This window comes from Pteronotus mesoamericanus, unplaced genomic scaffold (assembly GCF_021234165.1).
Source record: "Pteronotus mesoamericanus isolate MK-2021 breed Mesoamerican mustached bat unplaced genomic scaffold, CSHL_Meso_final contig_56, whole genome shotgun sequence".
Taxonomy (NCBI): Eukaryota; Metazoa; Chordata; class Mammalia; order Chiroptera; family Mormoopidae; genus Pteronotus; species Pteronotus mesoamericanus.
Window position 1 is genome coordinate 24028261 of NW_026555201.1, and position 21300 is coordinate 24049560.

General features: G+C 32.3%; 1 protein-coding gene across 1 annotated transcript in view; it reads left to right on the forward strand.

Moving 5' to 3' along the window:
• Window positions 1-21300, forward strand: part of LRRIQ1 (leucine rich repeats and IQ motif containing 1) — a 208549-nt gene that overhangs the window by 20611 nt on the left and 166638 nt on the right. Inside the window, 2 exon segments of the mRNA XM_054579834.1 lie at window positions 7294-7446; window positions 9666-9816. Of these exon segments, the coding sequence (XP_054435809.1) occupies window positions 7294-7446; window positions 9666-9816 (304 nt within the window).

Genomic DNA, 21300 nt, shown 5'->3' on the forward strand with positions numbered 1-21300 from the left:
GTGTATCACTTTGATATCAGGTATCATGATCCCTCTAACTTTACTCTTCTTTCTCAAGATTGCTGAGGCTATTTGGAGTCTTTTTTGGTTCCATATCAATTTTTGGAATATTTGTTCTTGATCTGTGAAATATGCCATTGGTATTTTAATAGGAATTGCATTGAATACATAGATTTCTTTGGGTAGTATGGACATTTTAATAATCTTAATTATTGCAATCCATGATCATGGTATGTGCTTCCATTTATTTGTATCTTCCTCAGATTCTTCAGTGTCCTATAATTTTCCAAGTACAGGTCTTACTTCCTTGGTTAAATTTTTCCTAGGTACTTTATTTTTCCTGTTGCTATTTTAAATGGGATTTCCCCCTAGTTTCTCTTTCTGATAGTTCATTGTTGGTGTACAAAAATGCCGCTGATTTCTGAATATTGACTTTGTATCCTGCTACTTTGAAAAATTCACTTATTAGGTTAAGTAGTTTTTTGGTGGAAACTATAGGGTTTTCTATGTACACTATTATGTTGTCTGCAAATAGTGACAGTTTTAATTCTTCCTTTCTACTTTGGATGCCTTTATTTCATTTTCTTGTCAGATCATTGTGGCTGGAACATCCAGTACTATGTTGAATAAGAGTGGTGAAAATGGACACCCTTGTCTTGTTCCTGATCTTAAGGGAAAAGTTTTTAGTTTTTGCCTGTTGAGTATAATATTGGCACTATGCTCCTCATATATGGCCTTTATTACATTGAGGTATGCTCCCTTTCTTCCCACTTTGCTGAGTGTTTTTGTCATAAATAGGTGCTAGATTTTATCAAATGCTTTTTCAGCATCAACTGATTTGATCATGTGGTTTTTGTCCTTCGTTTTGTTTAAGTGGTGTATTACTTTTATTGACTTGTGAGTATTGTATCATCCTTGTATCCCTGGGATAAATCCCACTCGATCCTGGTGTATGATCTTTTTAATGTATTGTTGAATCTGGATTCCCAATATTTTGCTGAGGATTTTAGCATCTATGTTCATCAAAGATATTGGCCTGTAATTTTCTTTCTTTGTTGTGTCTTTACCTGGTTTTGAGATTAGGATAATACTGGCCTTGGGGAGTTTGGTAGTCTTCCCTCTTCCTGAATTTTTTGTAATATTTTGAGAAGGATAAGAGTTAACTTTTTAAATATTTGGTGAAATTTGCCTGTGAAGCCATCCATTCCAGGGCTTTTGTGTGCTGGGAGTTTTTCTTTATTACTGCTTTGATTTCAGTAGTTATCAGTCTATCAGGCTTTCTGCTTCTGGATTCAGTATTGGAAGATTTTATGTTTCTAGAAATTTATCCATTTAGCCCAGGTTGTCCAATTTCTTGGCCTGTAATTGTTCAAGGTAATTTCTTACCATCCTTTGTATCTGTGTGGTATGGGTTGTTTCTTCTCCCCTTTCATTTCTGATTCTATTTATTTTCCTCTCTCTCTCTTTTTCTTGATGAGTCAGGTTAAAGGTTTGTCAATTTTGCTTATCTTTTCAAAGAACTAGCTCCTGGATTCATTGATACTTTGGATTAGTTTTTTAGTTTCTGTGTAATTTAATTCTGTTCTGACCTTGATTATTTCCTTCCTTCTTTTGGGCTTTGTTTGTTGTTGTTTCTCTGTTTCTTTTAGATGTTAGGTTGGGATGTTTATCTGAGATTTTTTTTATCTTCTTTAGGTAGGCCTGTATTACTCTGAAATTCCCTCTCAGTGTATGCTTTAGTCTTGATCCACATCACCACCTAGTGGCTTTTTCCCAAATGAAATGGATTTTCCCTTGATTAAGTGCTGTGAAAGCAGGACTTATATAACAATAGAAGCCTCTAGTGTTTCTACAGAAACATAATTATTTAGTTGCATAAACTTCGTGGATATATGCATGAACTTTAAAATAGTTGTCACCAAATGCTACTAATTTTCTATATTTATGGAGCCCGTAGTTTCAATCAAAATTAAGACAGAAACCTAACCAATGTGTAGAAAAACAGGGAAGAATATTTCAAATAGTGGAATACCAAAAAGTACTTAATGATTTAAAAACATGTATTTGGCTAGGGTCTTAAACTCAAATGTATTTAATAAAATTTATTTAGTTTCTTCCAATAGGCAGATGCTTAGGAAACATTCAGTTAATATGTATGCGTTATTTTATTATTCACTCAGCACATATTCATCTGTCCAATATGCTTGGTCAATATTTATTGTTGGAACAAAGGGACAGACACAAAACCCAGCCTCTGCCCTTATGGAGCTTATTGTAGTAGAGAAAAAGGTATTATGTAAATATACAGATATAGATCTTGATAGTTACTGTAAGTAAGATCTCAGGGTATTCTGTGAGAAGATAAGATAGTGTAATTTAAAGAGATCTCTGGGATTTAAAAGAACAGTGTAAAGAACAAGCGCTACTTTGAAGTATCCTCTCTTTCCTAAATAATGTATTTGCCATATCCATCAGGTCGATAGAAGTGCACGAAGAACCTTAGCTCTTCTGTTTTTTATGTTTGTCTACATTACCTTAGAAACTATTCTTATTCTACTTTCCAAAAAATGTGGCTGCTGGCTTTCTTAAGTAATGACATAGCTACTATTTTATTTAAATTAACATTTATAGTGAATATATGTTTGGGCTAAGCGTGAGTGACAGCTTCGTATCTACAGCGTAATTGTTTCAAAAGAAAAACTGAAGTTAAGGAGACAGTGGTGCTGGCCTTCATTGTGGATGTCTCTTCTGTCTGATGAGAAGAACACTGGGCATGTTAAAATGTGTGAACCTTTTTCTCCTTGGTGTTTCCTCTCCTGCCCACTCAGTTTCTTCTGTGGAACTCTTGTCAATGTATATAAAGTGCAAATTAACCCCTTCTTTTACTTTTTAGAGCATAGCCTCCCAACTGCGATGTATATGCAGATCACCTGGGGGTTGATCCGGATTTATTAGGTCTGGTGATCAACCTCAGTGCTCTGCATTTTTACGGTGACCCTGGGTGATGCTGTTGGTGCACCGACTAACTGGAGTAGGAGTGGTCTACAGGGTCCTGTAATCCTCTGACCACTACTCAAAGCAGCTATTTCAAACATTTAACTTTTCTTTGAAACCTCAAAATATACAGTATAGAGATGAAAAATATATGTGAATGTGCAATATAAATATTGAAAGTTGTAAAATATCATCTTGTAATGACTCTGGCAGATGGCTTATTGCGGTGTCTGCATTCATCACTGCTGCTGACCTATGACTCACTTTATTACTTCTATTTTCTAATCTCTTAGTTTTACATTTTTGTTCTTATCTTGACTAACCATTGCCATAATTGAAAGGTCCTTCTGGAGAGGACCTTTAGAAAAGAAAAAAGTTTACTCCTCTTGAATTTCACCAAATAATGAATTCACTTTGCTTATGTTAATCTCTCACATGGAGCCTTTAGGGCACAAATCAGTTCTGCTTCCCATCGATACTTGTTAACGTATTGCCAGGCAAATAGTGATTTTGATTACCTTACTGTGGGATGAATGAATAGGAGGATGGATAAATGGATGGATAAATAAATCTAGGTGAATGTTCATCTTATCTCCACGTTATTACTAGCTTCACAGTTTTGATGGAGTATATTGATTAAAAAGGAAATTAATATAAATTATTTGAGTGTAATTTAATAAAGTACTAACAAGTCCTATATCAACTAAGATCTGGGGATAATTTTATTTTTGCTGTTTACTGACTGTGTTACCTTGTGTAAGGTTCTTGGCCTTTCTGAGCCTTTGTTTTGTCTTCTATAAACTGGGAAGAGCAGCACCTACTTTATAGGATTGTTGAGTTTAAAATACCATGTCTGAAGAATACAGACTAGGGCTCCTGATATTTACAATAGTCACTGTCAAGTGGGGATCTCAAGTATCTGAAGAAAAAGACAATTGGATTTATGAAAGCTGCTTAGTAGTGGATTTCATGGAAATTTCTTAGACTGAAAATTCTGAAACATCCACTTTATGCAATAATATTATAAAAGGATGTGATTAAAGATCAGTGATTATTGGCAGCTAATATGTAATTTATCTAGTTTTACTGGTTTTTCTACTCTTCTTTCTCTCCCTTTTCCCCCTTCCTTCCTCCCTCCCTCTTTCTTTTCCTCCCTCCCTCCCTTCCTTCCTTCCTTCCTTCCTTTCTTTTGTTCGTTCTTTCTTTCTTTTGCTTCTCGTGGTAACTTGCTTTAAATAACATCACAAAAAAAGGGTATTAAGCTTAAGGATTTTTTTTTGATATGGCTTTATTACATGGCACAAACTGTAACATTTTAGCTGCTGCTTAGCTTTTAGACTACAGTGTCTCACCTCCCTTATATAAGACAAATTCTAATAAACTGAACTTACTTGAAGTTAGATTCTCTTTCATTTAATCCACTAATCATACCTTGCATTCAGTCTCTGCAGCTGACTTTTTAAAAACAGTATTATTTCTTCAGGTTCAACAGATTTGAGATGTGGTATTAAACAGGTGTTCTGCAAAAACCAAAAAATGGTCCTTGTTTTCATTACTTTTGTAATTTCAGTGTACCATAGATGATTGATACTCCTTGGATTGAACTCTAGAAAAATTGAGAGTGAACTTTCTAATGTATATATAGTGGTACATAAAATGACATTTTCTGAAGCAATAAGGAAGCAATGGTGTATATATATGTACATGTATATATATGCCATATACATATGCCATATATATGTGTCATTTTATGTACAACAAGCTGTCAAAGATATTTGGGGAAAGGTGATTAAGTGGAGAATTGTTGTGTTATCTTTTTGTTAATATACAAGTAAATGAGTCATAGATTCTGTAGGAGAACAGTACATTTTCAAATCATGAAAAATATTAATTTTTCAAACATTTTTCTATTATCCTTTATAAGAGAAAGAAGCTATGAATGCTATAAATATATATTTAGTTTGCCATAGGAATAGTGCAGTTTGTTCATTCATTTTTTTAGGAAACATTTTGTGAACATTCACTGTGCTTCCAGTTGCCCTTTTTCAGGCTGACCATAGGGTGAAATGATGAAAACCTATGAGAACTAATTCTGTATTTTACTTTTTGGAGCATAAAGCCACTTCATTTATTCGATTCTTCTCATGCAGGTATCAATAAATAATTAATCTAAGACATTATTTTGATCTCATATGTTTGAATAAATCTACAGTGGAGTAGTGAATAAATTTTTATATCATAATGAAATTTTTAAAATTTTCAATAAAAGGGAGGAAGGAATATTATGAACTACCACATATTCAAAAGTAGATTCCATTAACAGGGACATGGTAGCAGCCATCACTCCTGTACTGTAATTGCCACATCAAAATAACTAAAATTTACTGGTGTTTATATGTTTAACTGTAAGTAACACATTATTCAATCAGGCAGAGTAATATAAATTATAAGGTAGAGTAGCATTTGTTACTATAACGTTGCAGTTGTAGAGTTTCCAGTTCTTAAGTGCTCAATTCTATACTATTTAGAATTTCCAGTTACAGAATTCCTAGTATTTCCTGGTGGACAAGTTAAATGGACATTATATAGCAGTTATCTTGTCACAAATGGATGAATAATTTTCCTTCTAAAATTATAAAAATATTTGTTTTGAGTTGTTATAGATTTATTTTTCAATTACAGTTGACATGCAATATTATATTTATTTCAGGTGTAAAACACAGTGCTTAGACATTTATTTACTTTACAAAAATGATCACCCCAATAAATCTAGTTCCCATCTGACACTATGCACAGTTCTTACAATGCTATTGATTATATTCCTTAGGCTGTACTCTCCACCCCTGACTATTTTAGTAACTGTCAATTTGTATTTAATACCTTTCACCTTTTTCACCCATCCCCCAACTCCCTCCCATCTGGCCACCACCAATTTGTTCTCTGTATGTATGAATGTGTTTTTGTTTTGTTTGTTAGTTTATTTTGTTTTTTAGATTCCACATATAAGTGAAATTATGTGGTATTTGCCTTTCTTTGTCTGACTTACCACTTATTTTGATCTTCCTTCCGACTTTCATGGTAGATCTCCCATCTGTGATCCCCTTTCCTTCTGCCTCAAATATACGTTATAGGCGCTGACATATTCTCTCACTTTTGTTTCAGGGAGAATAGATGTATTTTACCCTCATTTTTGAAAAGTATTTTCACTAAACATGATGATTAGATTATGAATAATTGAGAAATTCCTAAAATAATTATGAAACTACAAACTTTTATTCACCCAAATTTTTAAAATACCAATTGTTGCTTTTGCTACTTCAGCCAGGAGTAGACGATCACTTCTTTATGTCTTCATGAATATATGGTCTTCCTATTCACTCATGTAAATGTGTAAATTAAAAACTTTTAGTTGAATATCATGCACGGGAAATTTTGGTATGAAGAGGAGTTGCTGAACTTAAAAATTTTATATGTTTTCCAGATTTTTTTGAAGCAACAATGCTTTCAATTTCAATTGAACAATTTTTGAATTTCAATTTTAAGTAAGATACACGTTAGACTCATAAAGGTAATAATTTTTAAACTGTTATTCAGTACATGGGAAACCTGGCCTTAAGATTTTTGACATGGTGATAGGAAAATATTCTTACTATAAAGTGATTTATATAGTTATTTCAGTGTAATAGACTCAATTATAATGAAAAAACCAACACAGTACGATATGCCTCTGCCCTTTAACTTACATGAGAATTCCTATTTAAAAAGTGAAGTGCTTTTCCATAATCCAAAAATATTTCTGACATACTCTTGTAGAACAAGTCCTTAATATAACATACCATAAAGTTGAATACATTCTTTGATATTGAGTTTTCTTTAGTTAAAAAGACAAACCAAAACAAGTTCATTAATAAAAAAGTTTTATGAGCCTATAGTAATATCTCAATAATATGAAATATTATAAATGTATGGTCTTCAAATGTTTGAAAAATATATGAAATTATTATTCATGACTTGTTTTACCACCGATACTCTATGCTTGGGTATATTACATTATTCAGTAGTAAGGAATGATTTATACCTTTATTATATAGAAGACTTGTAATAGAATGTTGTTTGTATTCTGTGGTTTGGGTCCCAAAGTCTCATTGACTTATGGCATCAGACTCAGACTTGAAGTACAGAGTCATCTTATCTATATCAGACCCAGTTGGAGATCATCAGCTCAAAGGGAGCTCTCTGAACTCAGAGATTATTACTGTTGGATAATGTTATGCACTCCAATTTTCTTGAATTCTCTAGGTTACAAGAGTAACATTTCAAGACTTACCAGGTTGTAGTCTTTCCACACTGGCAGAGTGTACAAATCTTCAGTTTCTGTCTCTTCAACGCTGTGGGTTAACTTCTTTGCACAGCCTGAATAACTGCAAAAAACTGAAGTACATAAATGTACAGGTATGTCCTTTTTTCTCATTATTTATCTTGTAATGAAATATAAAATGGATTGATCTTTACACTTCATTAATGACTGTTTTGGAAAAAGCATTTACTAAAATGACATATAACTTATGTTGTAAAGAGATCAAGGGCCAACATTTCTGAGAAGCATAGAGGGAAAATGATTAGGCAGTATGCCCTGGCCATTACTTATCTCTATTTACAGATGTTTGTCTTGTTACCTTTTGCTATATAACAAATTACCACATTAGTTAGTAAATTAAAACAACGGTCATTTTATTTGCTCCTGGTTCTGGGGACCATGAATTGAGTCCTGGATCATCTGGGCCTTTCTTCTGCTTTTTGTTTTGACTGAATCTCTTATGTAATTTGCAATTTGGGCTGGGATGTCTAAAATATCTTCTCTTTATGACTGGTACCTTGGGAGGTTATCAGTTCCTTAATAAGGACTCAGTTTTGCTCCATGGTATTGGTTTTCTGTGACTCTTGATTCTGCCCACTGGGCTTTTGACTCCGTCTTCAAGGCATACTTCCTTGTCTCCAAGAAGTGCCTGCTTTTGTAGCTGAGCATTTTTCCCAGCCAATTTCTTTCCCATGGAAAATGTGGGGTGGGGCACCTAAAGCCTTCCTATAAATTTGAATTATATTCTTTTCAGTTCAAACTAGTGGTGCATTCACCAATATGATTTTCTTTTAAAACGTTGTGGACTTTCTATGCTTTTTACTAAGTTCACTTCACTAGACAAGGCTATACTCAAATGTTTTTGAGAGAGATGCTGTGGACTAAACCCTTAAGATTCTTAAAAGTCCATTTATCTTTCTGATGTCTTAAAAAAGAGAATTGCTGTTGCATACTTGATATATGAGTTTTACATTGAGAACAATATATGAGGTCTGTCCAGAAGGTATCCAGCCATATACCATGAAAAATAGAGACATTTATTGAAGAAGACACAAGATACAAGAAATATTGTGCATAGGACAATGATACCTCAGTCCCCATCAAAGTAGGCACCTTGGGACCTTATACAGTTCTCCCAGTCACCATCCGCTGCCCGTCATATTTTCCTGAATCTTGACAGTCTGAAATCTCTTCCCTTTCAAAGGTGATTTTAGTTTTGGGAGTCACAGGGCACCAAATCTGGGCTGTAGGGCCCTGGCTGAGTCACCTGGATGATTTGATGTTTTGCCAAAAAACTCTGCAAGAGACATGATGTGGGAGCAGGTGCATTGTTGTGATGAGGCTGCCAATCAGTCACCAGTTGCCCATAGCTGCAGCCTTCTCAATCATCTGAACAGTGTCTGCAGAGGAGTGTTCAAGCTTAATGCAAAATTTGATGCAGACTTGTTGCTCTACTCACTCAGTCATTTTGAATTAGAGAGCCACACAGTGTACATGCTCATTCAACAGCCTCTACTGACTCCACTGACTGGTACTATGAGGCCATCATTGCTCACATGTGAGCATTTCAAGTCCACTCTCCTTGGCTGCCATGTTATATCTATGTTGCTTAAATCTTTCTTATATTAACAATGGTTAGACCTTTTCTGGACAGACTTTGTAAATGTATTGCAAATATATATACATGTAGTAAAAGTACAAACCTGTACATGAGATGTATACTTAATTCATGATATTAGTGTTCTTGGGAGAGGCAGAAACTGAGGAGGGTAAATGGGAAACTTATCTTTTTCAGTGTTCAGTTTCTTTAAAATTATAGTTTCATGTAGGAACTGAGACCAAATGTTAACTCTTGTTTATTTAGATTGAAATATTATATGATCCCCTGTGTTTTAAAAGATTATTAATAAATGCAAAGCCAATTATTTATTAGATTCCTTTTTTAAAAAGATTTTATTTATCTCTTTTTAGACAGAGGGGAAGTGAGGGAGAAAGAGAGGGGGAGAACATCAATGTGTGGGTGCCTCTCGCACACCCCCCTCTGGGGGCCTGGCCTGCAACCCAGGCATGTGCCCTGACTGGGAATCGAACCAGTGACCATTTGGTTTGCAGGCCGGTGCTTAATCCACTGAGCTGCATCAGCCAGGGGAGATTATTCTTTTTTATCTAGATAATATAACATTCTGCATGGTTATCTTAAAATTTAGAGATTTAACTATTCATTTGGAGATTATATCTCATCCTCTTTTTGCAAGCTTTAATTTTTTAAATAAGCCATTGAAATAAAATCAATTACATTTGTTCTTTATTTTAGGAAAATAATATTGAGACTATCAACTGTGAAAATTTGGAAAATCTCTGTGTTGTTCTTCTTAATAAAAATCAACTGACTTCTCTGCATGGTTTGGATGGCTGCACTAATATCCAAAATCTTGAAATTTCACATAATAAAATCACTCGAATTGGTGAGAACAATGGAATTTGAATATATAGACATTTATTTCTCATGATTATATTTTGTTTCATTCATTCCTTTTAAAGAATAGGCCACACATAATTTGTTTATTTATGCCATACTTATTTAATATTTTATCCTTATTTATTAAGGAAATAAAATAATTTTAATATGTATAAATGGAATATGCTCCCACTGCTGACAAGTGGGTAGTTGTTAGTAGCTCCTGTTATTAGTAATATATTCACCTCCCTATTCCTTTTCTTTTAATCAGTAGTGATCTGAGCTCTGCTGGGGAATGTAATACCCTAGTATGGTGCCATTATATTTTTATGAATTCTGTGCTTTCTAAAGTGGGAACTGTCATAACTATTCCCTAGTAAACCGTTTTATCACTACTTTGCTTGCCTACATACATCTCGTGTATTAACTTTTTCTTCTTTACCTAAGGCTACTAATACCACCACCTAGAAGAAATCATTTTCTTAACCTTCTCCAACCCTCCATTTCTCTATCTGTATACCTGTATATCTATCTGTTTCCACCTACATACTTTGTAATCCATATATGTCAGCAACAAAACTGTCTTTTTTGTTTGTTTGTTAGTTTGTTTAAAACTAGTCCTTCTATTTCTATAAATACACCTGTCAGTCTCCTCTAGTACTTTACTCCATCATTTATCACCTGTCTTATGTCAAGTTCTTCCTATTGTCATTCACTTCTACCATCACCTCATCTCTCTTACACTTTGCTCCTAAGTTTCATGAGTGTTCTGTTCTTGCTCTCACTTGTTACTGCCCAACTTTTCTTTTCTACTGACTGAAATTCAACTTACTTCTCTATGGTTTCCACTATGATAATTCTAAAATAGAAACTTGATATTTTTTACTACCTGGCTTAAACTTCTCTGTTCATTTTTTTATTATTTAACTGTGGAATTCTCAAGGGATTTGATAGGAGCTTAATGATTAATGAATAATCAAGGATTGCCAAAAATCAAGAACTAGATCAAAACTCTACTCTGGTACAATGATAATGACTTAAAAGTTTTGGACCCCCCAAAAGCTCTATCCTTTCACCTCCTTTGTCCTATAATCATTAGGAAATGACCTGGACCCAATATCAGGGAGTGGTATGGGAGTAGATGGGGAGTAAAAGTAAGTCAACGTTCTGTGCTTAGGCCTGGTTCTACTTAGGACTCCTTGATATTCTGTTTCTTCACTTAGGTTTTTTTTTTCCATTTATTAATATTGAAAATTTAAAACATTTACAAAATAAATGCATGAAGATTCACATAACCATATTCAACATTTGCTTCACTGTTACTTTTTTTTGTTTGTTTTTTGGGTTTTTTTCTTAAAGCAAATTCCAAAATTATATAATTTCACCCTTTCATGCTTCAGGAGATGGTTTTTAATAGTACGGTCCATTCTTACTTAACCACCATGCATTATGATACCTATTACAATTAATGGTGATGCCTTAAAGCAACTGAATATCCATAATCCAATTTTTCTCATTTTTTTCAAAATTATCTGAGTTGATTTGAAACATAACACATGCATTGGCCACATAGTATATTTACATAGGTCTTTGAAGTCTCTTCAATCTGCAGCAGTCCTCCCACTTTTTCAACCTATGCCACTGATTTACTGTAGAAACTATATTAATTGTCCTATGCAATGTCCCACATTCTGGATTTCTCCATTTACTCCCTTTTAGTGTCATTGGAATTGTTTCTCTAATCCCTGTATTTACTGTAAATGGAAGTTACCTCAACAGGCTTGATTAAATTCAAGTTCAGTCATTTCAGCAAGACATTTTCATAGGTGGTGCTCTGTGTATCATATTGCCTTACACTAGGAATAATGTTTTGTTCATTTGCTTTTGATGATGCTACAATTGATGTCAGGTATAGCTAGTAAGAGCCTAAACCCTCAGTTATAAAGATCTCCACCAAGCTTTACATTACTATTTTTATCCATTGATTAATGTGGCCTGAGTCAATTAACGAAATGAGGGATGTAAAAAGTGAGTTTTCTAATTTGATCATTCTTTCCATAATTTTTGAGTTGGAATCCTTTATTTAATAATAACCATTTGCTTAACTTGAAATAGTTTGTAGAGGAAAGGCAAGAATAAATGCTACCTTTGTGTAGACAAATTTTTACATTAAAGTGTTAGTAGCCCTCATTACTTTCAATGGTTCTAAATGAATTGTTTTATTTATTTTGCTTTGTTTTTTCACTGGTTCTCTCTCCACCCTCGCCCCTTGCTTTCCCTCTCTCTTTCTTACTATTCTTATGAACTCATAGGTTTTTTTTTTATAATACAGAATATTTCAGTCAATTGTCTTATGATACTTTTTGATACTTAAATTGTCCTGTGAATTTGATCAGAGATATAAAATATTGATATGTTCATTTCAAATTTACTTTTTAAACTTTATAGTATTTCCTTTTGCTTCCACCATTATCCTTGGTTAATAGCAACATTAATGTAACTATTTACAATCTTTTAAAGTATTCATAAAATAGCTTAAAAACAATAATGCCAATATTAGTAAGTATAAAACTACTAAATTAATTTTAAGATTTCTTTGCATTTCTTTTTGTCCTTGTACTTTGTTCCCAAAGTGTAACCTGAAATTTTTTATCTTTGTGATTATGCTAAGAATTTAAAATGTAATTAGTTCACTTTTCCCATTTGATTTAATATTATTTTTGATATGTTAAACAAATGTTTCAAAGTCAAACTACACTTTTTAGAAAAGGCATACTCAAAGAGATTGTGCTTTCATGCTTGTCTTTTTACTCTCGTATATGTTTTTATATATAGATTATTTTGTATATGTACATATATAACATGTATATATGTATATAATGTTTCACATGCATATATGTGCTTATAAATATGCACACACTGTTATCTAAGAAATATATTTATACATGCTAATCTTTTCTCAAAATATATAATATTTTTGGTATTGTGTTTTATTTTGCTTTTTTGCACTTAACATGTTTTGGGGTTCATAGCATTCTTTTTCTATTGTTTTTTAGTATATGATTTTGGAGGTGACCAGAGTTTATTTCACCAGTCCCTGATTGATGGGCATTGAATGGTTTCCATTTTTCCACATTGCCATAATGACTGTCCTGATACCTACATCATTTCATACTTTATCAGATAAATCTTTAGGTTAATTTCCCACACTACATGCTGTTGGGGCAAAGAACATCTGTGATTTAGGAAGAGAGTGTGAGATGCATTCTATGTGGGTTGTACCAATTTGTATTCCTATCGCTAATGCATGTTAATACCAGTTTCATCTGATTTCTTCTGTTTCTCCTGTTCTTTTTGTTTTTTGGTTAAATATTTAATTTCTTTATTTTTTATCCTTTTCACTGTTGTTGACATAATACTTAAGTTTTTATGTCAACATAAATTTTGTTGACATAAAAATTTTTCTACAATTTTATGATGTATTTTATATTTCAGCTAAGATTTTAAAATTTCTATATGGAAAGGATTTTTTGGTATTATTCTTTCTAGTTTTACTGCATTGTATTCAGAGAATGATTTTGTGCCATTTCTGCTTTTTGGAATTTAGTGTGATTTTCTAATATGTGGTCAATTTTGAGGAATCTTTCATGGGTACTTGAGAAGGAAGCTATTTATTTTTATTTCAATATAGAGTTTATATTTTCATCTCTACAGTCTACCTTAGTGATCACTTGTTTTAGATATTTTATATTTATTTCATCTACCTTGGACTGAGGGAGTTGAGCTAGTTTAAATTAGTCTGTTACCAGCGTATTTCTTTTTGGGTATCCTTTGGTTTTCACTTATTGAATATTGTTCCATACTGTTTCATACATATTCTTAACTGTATTATCTTCATTGTGAATTTAGCCTATAAAATTATGTTTCCTTTTTAGTCTCTTTAATGCTTTTGAGACTAGATTCTATCTTGTCTGATATAGATTCTTTTTGTTTGTATTTGCCATTTTGGCCATTTAAAAAACAATTTTCTTTAATCTGTCTGAATCACTTTATATTAGGTATATATTTGTATGCAGCATAGTTTGATCTAAGCTTAAATGTTTTTCCCCCATACAGACCATGGCCATTTGCATTTATTAACTCAACTTACATAATTGGTCTCAGTAGTGTCATTGCACTCAGGATGATGCTCTCTCTTTCTGGTGGGAGGCCTTGTTGACAATACATAAGTTCTTTCACCACTAGAGCACCTTCGTTTCTTACTTGCCATTCAGTTTCCCTAGGATTCCTTCTGTACTAGTGTGGATTCAGCCTAGATTCTTTTGGTTGTGTATACTTACTTATTGCCTCTCTTGGAAAAAAAAATCCAGCTTGTATTTATTTTCCATTTATACTGGAAAGATAGTGAGTATTTTATTATTTTATTTTATTTTATTTTATTTTTTGCTGTGTATGCAATTCTGGAGGCAGTATGGGGAGAGATGGATTTGGGTAGTCACAATCATCTCCTATTTTTTTAAGTATGAGGAAAATATGGCTGTTCGCACAAAGCAAGCTTTTATTTTGCAAACATTTCAAAGCACACTTTTGAAAATAGTATAATGTATAATACCCTTCAATCTGTTTATTTGCCTCTGTTTCCTGCATTAGGGCCACTCATGATTTCTCCCATATGGAAATACTGATACTTCTGATACAAAATTTTTTATTTAAAATTTTTAATTTAATATACATAGAAATAATTTTGTTGTTGTTGGAATGAAGGCAAGTGCATTGAAATGTATGTTACTGTATTGGCACACAGTGAAGCGAGCTTTAAAGAAATTAAAAGGCTGTTTGTAAGAAGAAATGCTTGAACTCTCATTCACTTCATTTTCAATGCCAACAGTGCTGTATGGGATTTTTTGTAGGCAGTGGATTTCCTGGGATAGGATATCTGCAAGATTTATGTGAAAACTGTCATCGTATTAATTGATGTACCTGGGGTATCTCTATGTAGTACAGAGCTAACAAGGTAAAAGACATCTTTGCTGTCTGTTGGGTACAGTGAAAACACTGTATTTATTGAGTGTGAGTAGAGTATACATGGGAAAGTAGATTTTTCTGAAAACCAGTTGGAGTCTGTTTTTCATCTTCAGAAACTGCTTACAGAGGTTCTGGTTGAGCTAAGTGAAAAGCATAGATTTTTGTCTTTCAATGATAAATTGATGCTGAAAACTCTTATGAAGGGGCACAAAGATAGATTTGTGTTTATAAGTTAATAAGTTACTATTCTATGCTATATTTCTTATGTAGGTGAAATAAAATTGGAAGTAATGCCAAGTATTTTACAGTTGAACTTCATTTAATTTGTTTCTAATTCTTACAAAGCTATAGTTATTGCTAATAACTAATGATTATTAGTGCTAATTATTCTTTTTATTAGAAAACATTAATGTACATTTTATTTCATTTTCTCCTTTAAATGAAGAGAATAGCTACTGTGTCAGTTTAAAACAATTTATTGGAAATTATTCATGCTGAATATTTTCCATTCTAATTAAACTGTTTAATTGTAGAAATAGAAACACAATATGAAATATACTTTTTAAAAGTAATTTGAAATTTAATTCTATGAAGAAAAATTATAAAGTTAATATATTTTTGTTATTGCCTTTAATATTTAAACATATTGTGTGCTGTGGGTATGGAAAGATAGTTTTAATTATTATTAATCATAACTAAAATATAAATTTAAAATGTTATTTCTTAGGTATATATTGAGGCTTAAATTATTCTCTGACTAAATGTAGTAAAAAGTAAGCTATTATGTGGGAGTTTATAGAGTCATATAAATTTTGTAGTAATTTAAAAAATACTGTGTACATTTTTATATAATTTTCTGATTGGTTCTATATTGGTAGCAAATTTTTGATTGTAGCATATTTTGAATATACAAAATAATTGCTCTAAGTTCATTAGGTTGATGGTTTTAAAGATGATTTATATTAATCAAGCAAGAGATTTTATTATACTTTATTATTAATTTAAAATGTTCTATGAATTTTCTTAGAGTTACATGACTGTCTTTTGTAATTCAGTTAATTTGGGTGAATTGCAGCTTAAGTGTTAAATTTTTTTATATTATTATATTTTATGTTTTCTTTTGCTTAAAATTCAGCATAAGTAAATTTTCAGCAAAATTGGTAAAACATTTTGTTTTGTTCAAGTAATGTGGAAATGTATTTCTTGAAGGGATGTTGCTATAATGATTATTTAAGTTTACAAAATTGATCTGTGGGAAATCTTTTGTATTTTAAGTTAGTATTTTTGATTTGTTTTTTTTTTAATGAATAGCTAAAGCAAATGAAAAATAGGTGATGTATAATTTATAATCTAGTTTTTTTCCTCCCATCTTTATGTGACTCTTTCTGACTTTCTATAAGAAACATTTGAAACTAGATTAATTTTGAAAAAAATTATAAGGAATGGCAAAACCATTTTATAAATTTTATTTACAAAAAATACAACTTAAAATAATGAATATATTAATAGGTAACTTTTTACCACCTGGCATTGTTTTATTTGTTTTATCCATATTAATTCATTTGCATCATATAATTGCTATGAGTTAGGTACTGTTAAATTTTATTTATTTATTTATTTATTTATTTATTTATTCATTTTTATTTAAGATAACTGAAGTAAGAGAGGTTCAGTAAATTGTCTGAGATCACACAGTAAATGATAGAGCCAGGATTTGAAACTGAGTACCTACCCCTATCCCTAGTACCCTAATTTTTGAATTGCCTCCTTCTACTGCCTCTCTAATAAGTATGCATTTACTATTTAAGGTTTTCATTTTTGTTATCATACTATAGTACAATTCTTTATGCTGAAAAATCTAGTGATCTTAAAGTTTATTCATTCATGAATGTACTACATAGAAAATTTATTGAGCACTCATTATGTGCCAGCACTCTTCCAGGCACTAGAACACAGCACTCGAATATTGCTGAGGATACAGTAATAAACAAAATAATTAAATATCCTGATTTTCACCAAGATTATCCTGGCGATAAATATTTATATAAAGAGAAAGAGATTAAGGGTAAATTGCTATATTTCACTTATTGAATATTGGTGAACATGAAAATAAGTATGATTTTAATGTATAAGAGGAAATATTTTTTTTTAATTAATTTATTTTTCCAAATACATTTGTCTCCGCCTTCCCCCCACCACTTTACCTTGCCCGCCCCCTCCCCCCTCTCCCTCCCTCAGTCCTTCCCCACTTTGGCTTTGTCCATGAGTCCTTGCTATATGTTCCTTGACTTGCCCCTTCCCTTCCTTTTCCCCTGTTCACCCCTTCCTCCTTCCCTCTTGTCTCTGTTGGTTTCTTTTTCTTTCAGTGTTGCCGGTATTATTTTCCTTGCATCTTTGTTTTGTTGGTTAGGTTCTACTTGTAGGTGAGATCATATGGTATTTGTCTTTTGCCGTCTGGCTTATTTTGCTTAGTATAATGCTCTCTAGTTCCATCCATGCTGTCGTGAAGTGTAGTAGTTCTTTTTTTCTTTCTGCTGCGTAGTGAACCTATGCACCCCAATGTTCATAGCAGCACAGTTTACAATAGCCAAGTGTTGGAAGCAACCTATAAGAGCAAATATTTTTATTTTTCTCATTTATGAAGCTTCTGATGTGCTATTTTACAAAAACTTTAATCTGGAAAAATGTTTCTTTAATGCCAGAAATTAATTTGTTTATTTACAAATTTCAGGTGAGTACATTCTTAAAAATATTGTACATTGATAGAAATAGTAAGTTTTTTTTTTCTGCTGCCTTATTTTCAGATCATATTTCTTTCTGGAAAAGTGACACTAGTCTATAATAAGAATAAAAGATACTGAAATAACTCAACATTTTCACATAGCTTTATTACTATGTTGTGGCTCATAGGGAAAATATGCCTGGGCTAATTCTTGCTACCAAATGTTGTCTTTGGAACATTGGAAAAATAGCAAAGTAAAATAAAGCTCTGGATATTTTGCTTGTAGAAATGGTTTTTATTATATACTTAGTGAATTCTTTGGATTCCACTAGATGGTGCTAGCTTACTCTTTAGTTTTTTAATTTAATTCAACTTTACTTTTTTTTAAATTAAATTTGTTAGGGTGACATTGGTTAATAAGATTAGATAGGTTTCAAATGTATTTCTATGATACATGATCTATATATTGCATTTGTGTGCCCACCACCAAAAATCAAATTATATTCCATCTCACCGTATATTTGGCCCCTCGTTACCCTTTACTACCCTCACAACCTGCTTCCCTTTGGCAACCACCGTACTGTTGTCTGTGTCTATGAGTTTCAGTTTTATAGCCCACATATGAGTGAAATCATATGGTTCTTAGCATTTTCTGACTGCCTTACTTTATTTAGCATGATATTCTCAAGGTCTATCCATGTTGTTGCAAATGGCAGTATTTTATATTTTGTAATGGCTGAGTAGTATTCCATTGTATATATGTACCACATCTTCTTCAATCATCTATTGAAGTACACTTTGCTTGTTTCCATGTATTGGACACCTTATGTGAGTAATGCTACAATGAACATAGGTGCATATATCTTTGCAAATAAGTGTTTTCAAATTTTTGGGTAGATACCCAGAATAGGGATTGCTGGGTTGTATGGTAACTTTATAAACTAGAAACTAACTCAATAGTTTCTAACACATTTTATAAGCCCTACATAATCCTGATACCAAAACCTGGCAAGGATAACATACAAAAAAAGAAAACTACAGACCAATGTCTCTGATGAATACAGATTGAAAAATCCTAAACAAAATACCAGCAAATCAAGTACAACAATACATTAAAAAAAACATTATGATCAAAAAACATTATGATTCCAGGGACACAAGGATGGTTCAACATGCATAAATCAATCAGTGTAATACACCGCATTAACAAAACAAAGGATAAAAATCATACAATCTTATCAATAGATGCAGAAAAAGCATTTGGTAAGATACAATATCCATTTATGATTAAAAACTCAATGAAATGGGTATAGAAGAAAAGTGCCTTAACATAGTAAAGGCCATATATGAAAAGCCCACGGCTAATATCATGCTGAATAGTGAAAAAGTGAAAAGTTTTTCTTCTAAAATCAGGAATAAGATAAGGATGTCTACTCTTACCACTCCTGTTCAACATAGTACTAGGAGTCTTAGCCCCATCAATCAGACAGGGGAAAGAAATAAAAGTCACCCAAATTGGGAATGAAGAAGTGTCACTTTTTGCAGATGACATGATTCTATAGGTAGAAAACTCTAAAGACTCCACCAAAAAACCATTAGAAACAACAAATATAGTAAAGCTGCAGGATACAAAGTCAATGTAAAAAAATCCACTGCATTCCTATACAGTAACATTGAAATTTCAGGAAAAGGAAAAAATGAAAAAAAAAAATCCTTTTGCAATTACAACAAAAAGAAAAAAAAAAACCCTAACAATAAATTTAAAGGATGTGAAGGACTTATAAACTGAAAACTACAAAGCATTATTAAAAGAGATTGAAAAGGAACAATGAAATGGAAAGCTATTCTGTGTTCATAGATTGGATGAATCAACATTGTTAAAATGTCCATCTTACCCAAAGCAACGTAGAGATTTAATGCAATCCCTATTAAAATCCCAATGGCATTTTTTCAAGAAATAAAACAAAAAAAAAAATCATCAGATTTGTATGGAACCACAAAGGACCCCAAATAGCAAAAGCAATACTCTTTAGTTTTGAAATACAACACAATGCCTAGTACAAAGCTGAAAGGGATTTTACATATTTTCCAATCTAGGCTTAGTTTATAGATGAAAAAACAGACACACATAGTTTTCATCTAACTCCTGACAGAGGTGGTGCTAGAATGCAAGTTTCCCGATTCCTCTTTCAGTATTATTTTTCCCATGCAATATGTGTGATCCTGAAAGACTTTTGCATTGAAATTTAAAAATCTCATCATGTTTGTAGGTGACTGCCAAACGTATCATTGAGCAGCAAAAGGAGAAAGATGCTTAACAAATGCTTCAGTGAAAACATCCAATCTAATTTAACATTTTAAATTTGGCTGTTCTTACAGGCGAGTTCCTCCCCCTCCCCCCATGGCAGGAATTTTTTGTGAGACCACTGACTCATTCTGTGGAGGAATTAGATATTTGTACCAAGTATATCCAAATACTAATTTTGCCATGGGCAAGGGCTCTTTGAGGGATAAACACAGTAGGCTTCAGTTTTATTTTGTGGGACTTAGGAAACTTTTAAAGAGCTAAGAATATTGAAGCAGTAAACAAGAATATTTAAGCAATTCTTTATGTTGATTATATTTAAATCTTTTAAGAGAGGCTCTTAAATATTATTTTGGCTATTGTTTGTTATGTTTTGTTTTGTCTTGGGTGTAGAGTGGAAGAAATATTAGAAATTTTGCCTGGGAGAAAATAATTTTCTGACATGTTGAGGAGTAATGGTATTCTAAGGTAAGGCTTGCTGTAAATGTGTTTTGCTCAGTTCTCATCCGTCATTTGACAGCAAACAGTTTGTAACACTGAAAGAGGAAGGGTGGTAGCTTATTCTAATTTCCTTCCCATCTAGATTTTCTCTTTTTCTCCAAATTCCTTGAATGATCAAATCACTGTTTAATCAATTGTGTATAGATGTTATTTTGAGTGTGTATTAATATCCTTTCCCCCTTTAATGTTTAGCTCAAACATTTCTCTCTGAAGAATGATTTTGTCACTACAGTTATAGTTTTTAAACTCCTTGTTTTCATTAGGGATAATTTCTAGGGAACAATAATAACTATCATTTTTCGTACCAGCACATGAAAGTGTTATCAAACTCTACTTTAAAATATTATTTTTAATCCTCCCAATAACATGAAATCACTCCCACTCCACAAATTAAGGAACAAAGATTCAGACAAGTTAGCCAACTTGTTTATATTCATAGAGCTGGTTTGGAATAGGCATGTTTATTGAGATTCAGCATTGCCTGCCTCAGAGACTCTTCACTTTTTATTATACTACACTCTCTGTTGATTAAATGGTGTACTGAAAATGTTAGTCATGGAGAAAATTATACACATGACTCCAATGATGATTGTAGATTGTATATCTAATCTTATGGCCATTTTTTTTTTGCTTTGTAAATATTTTTGATGCCATGCTATTTGGCACATACAAATTTATAGCTTTTATATATTTCTGTTGAATTAATTTGATAAATTGTAAATGCTACTTTTCATCTGTGTTAATGCTTTCTGCTTTAGTCTTCTGTGCCTGATATAATCTAACTAAATTTCTTTTGGACTCAAGACTCTTTAACACTCTTATAAATGACTGAGGATCTCCCTCAAACAGCTGTCATTTATATTGGTTATATCTATCAATATTTACTGTATTAGGAAAAAAATTAGAAAATGTTTTTATTAATTCACTCAGAGCTTAAG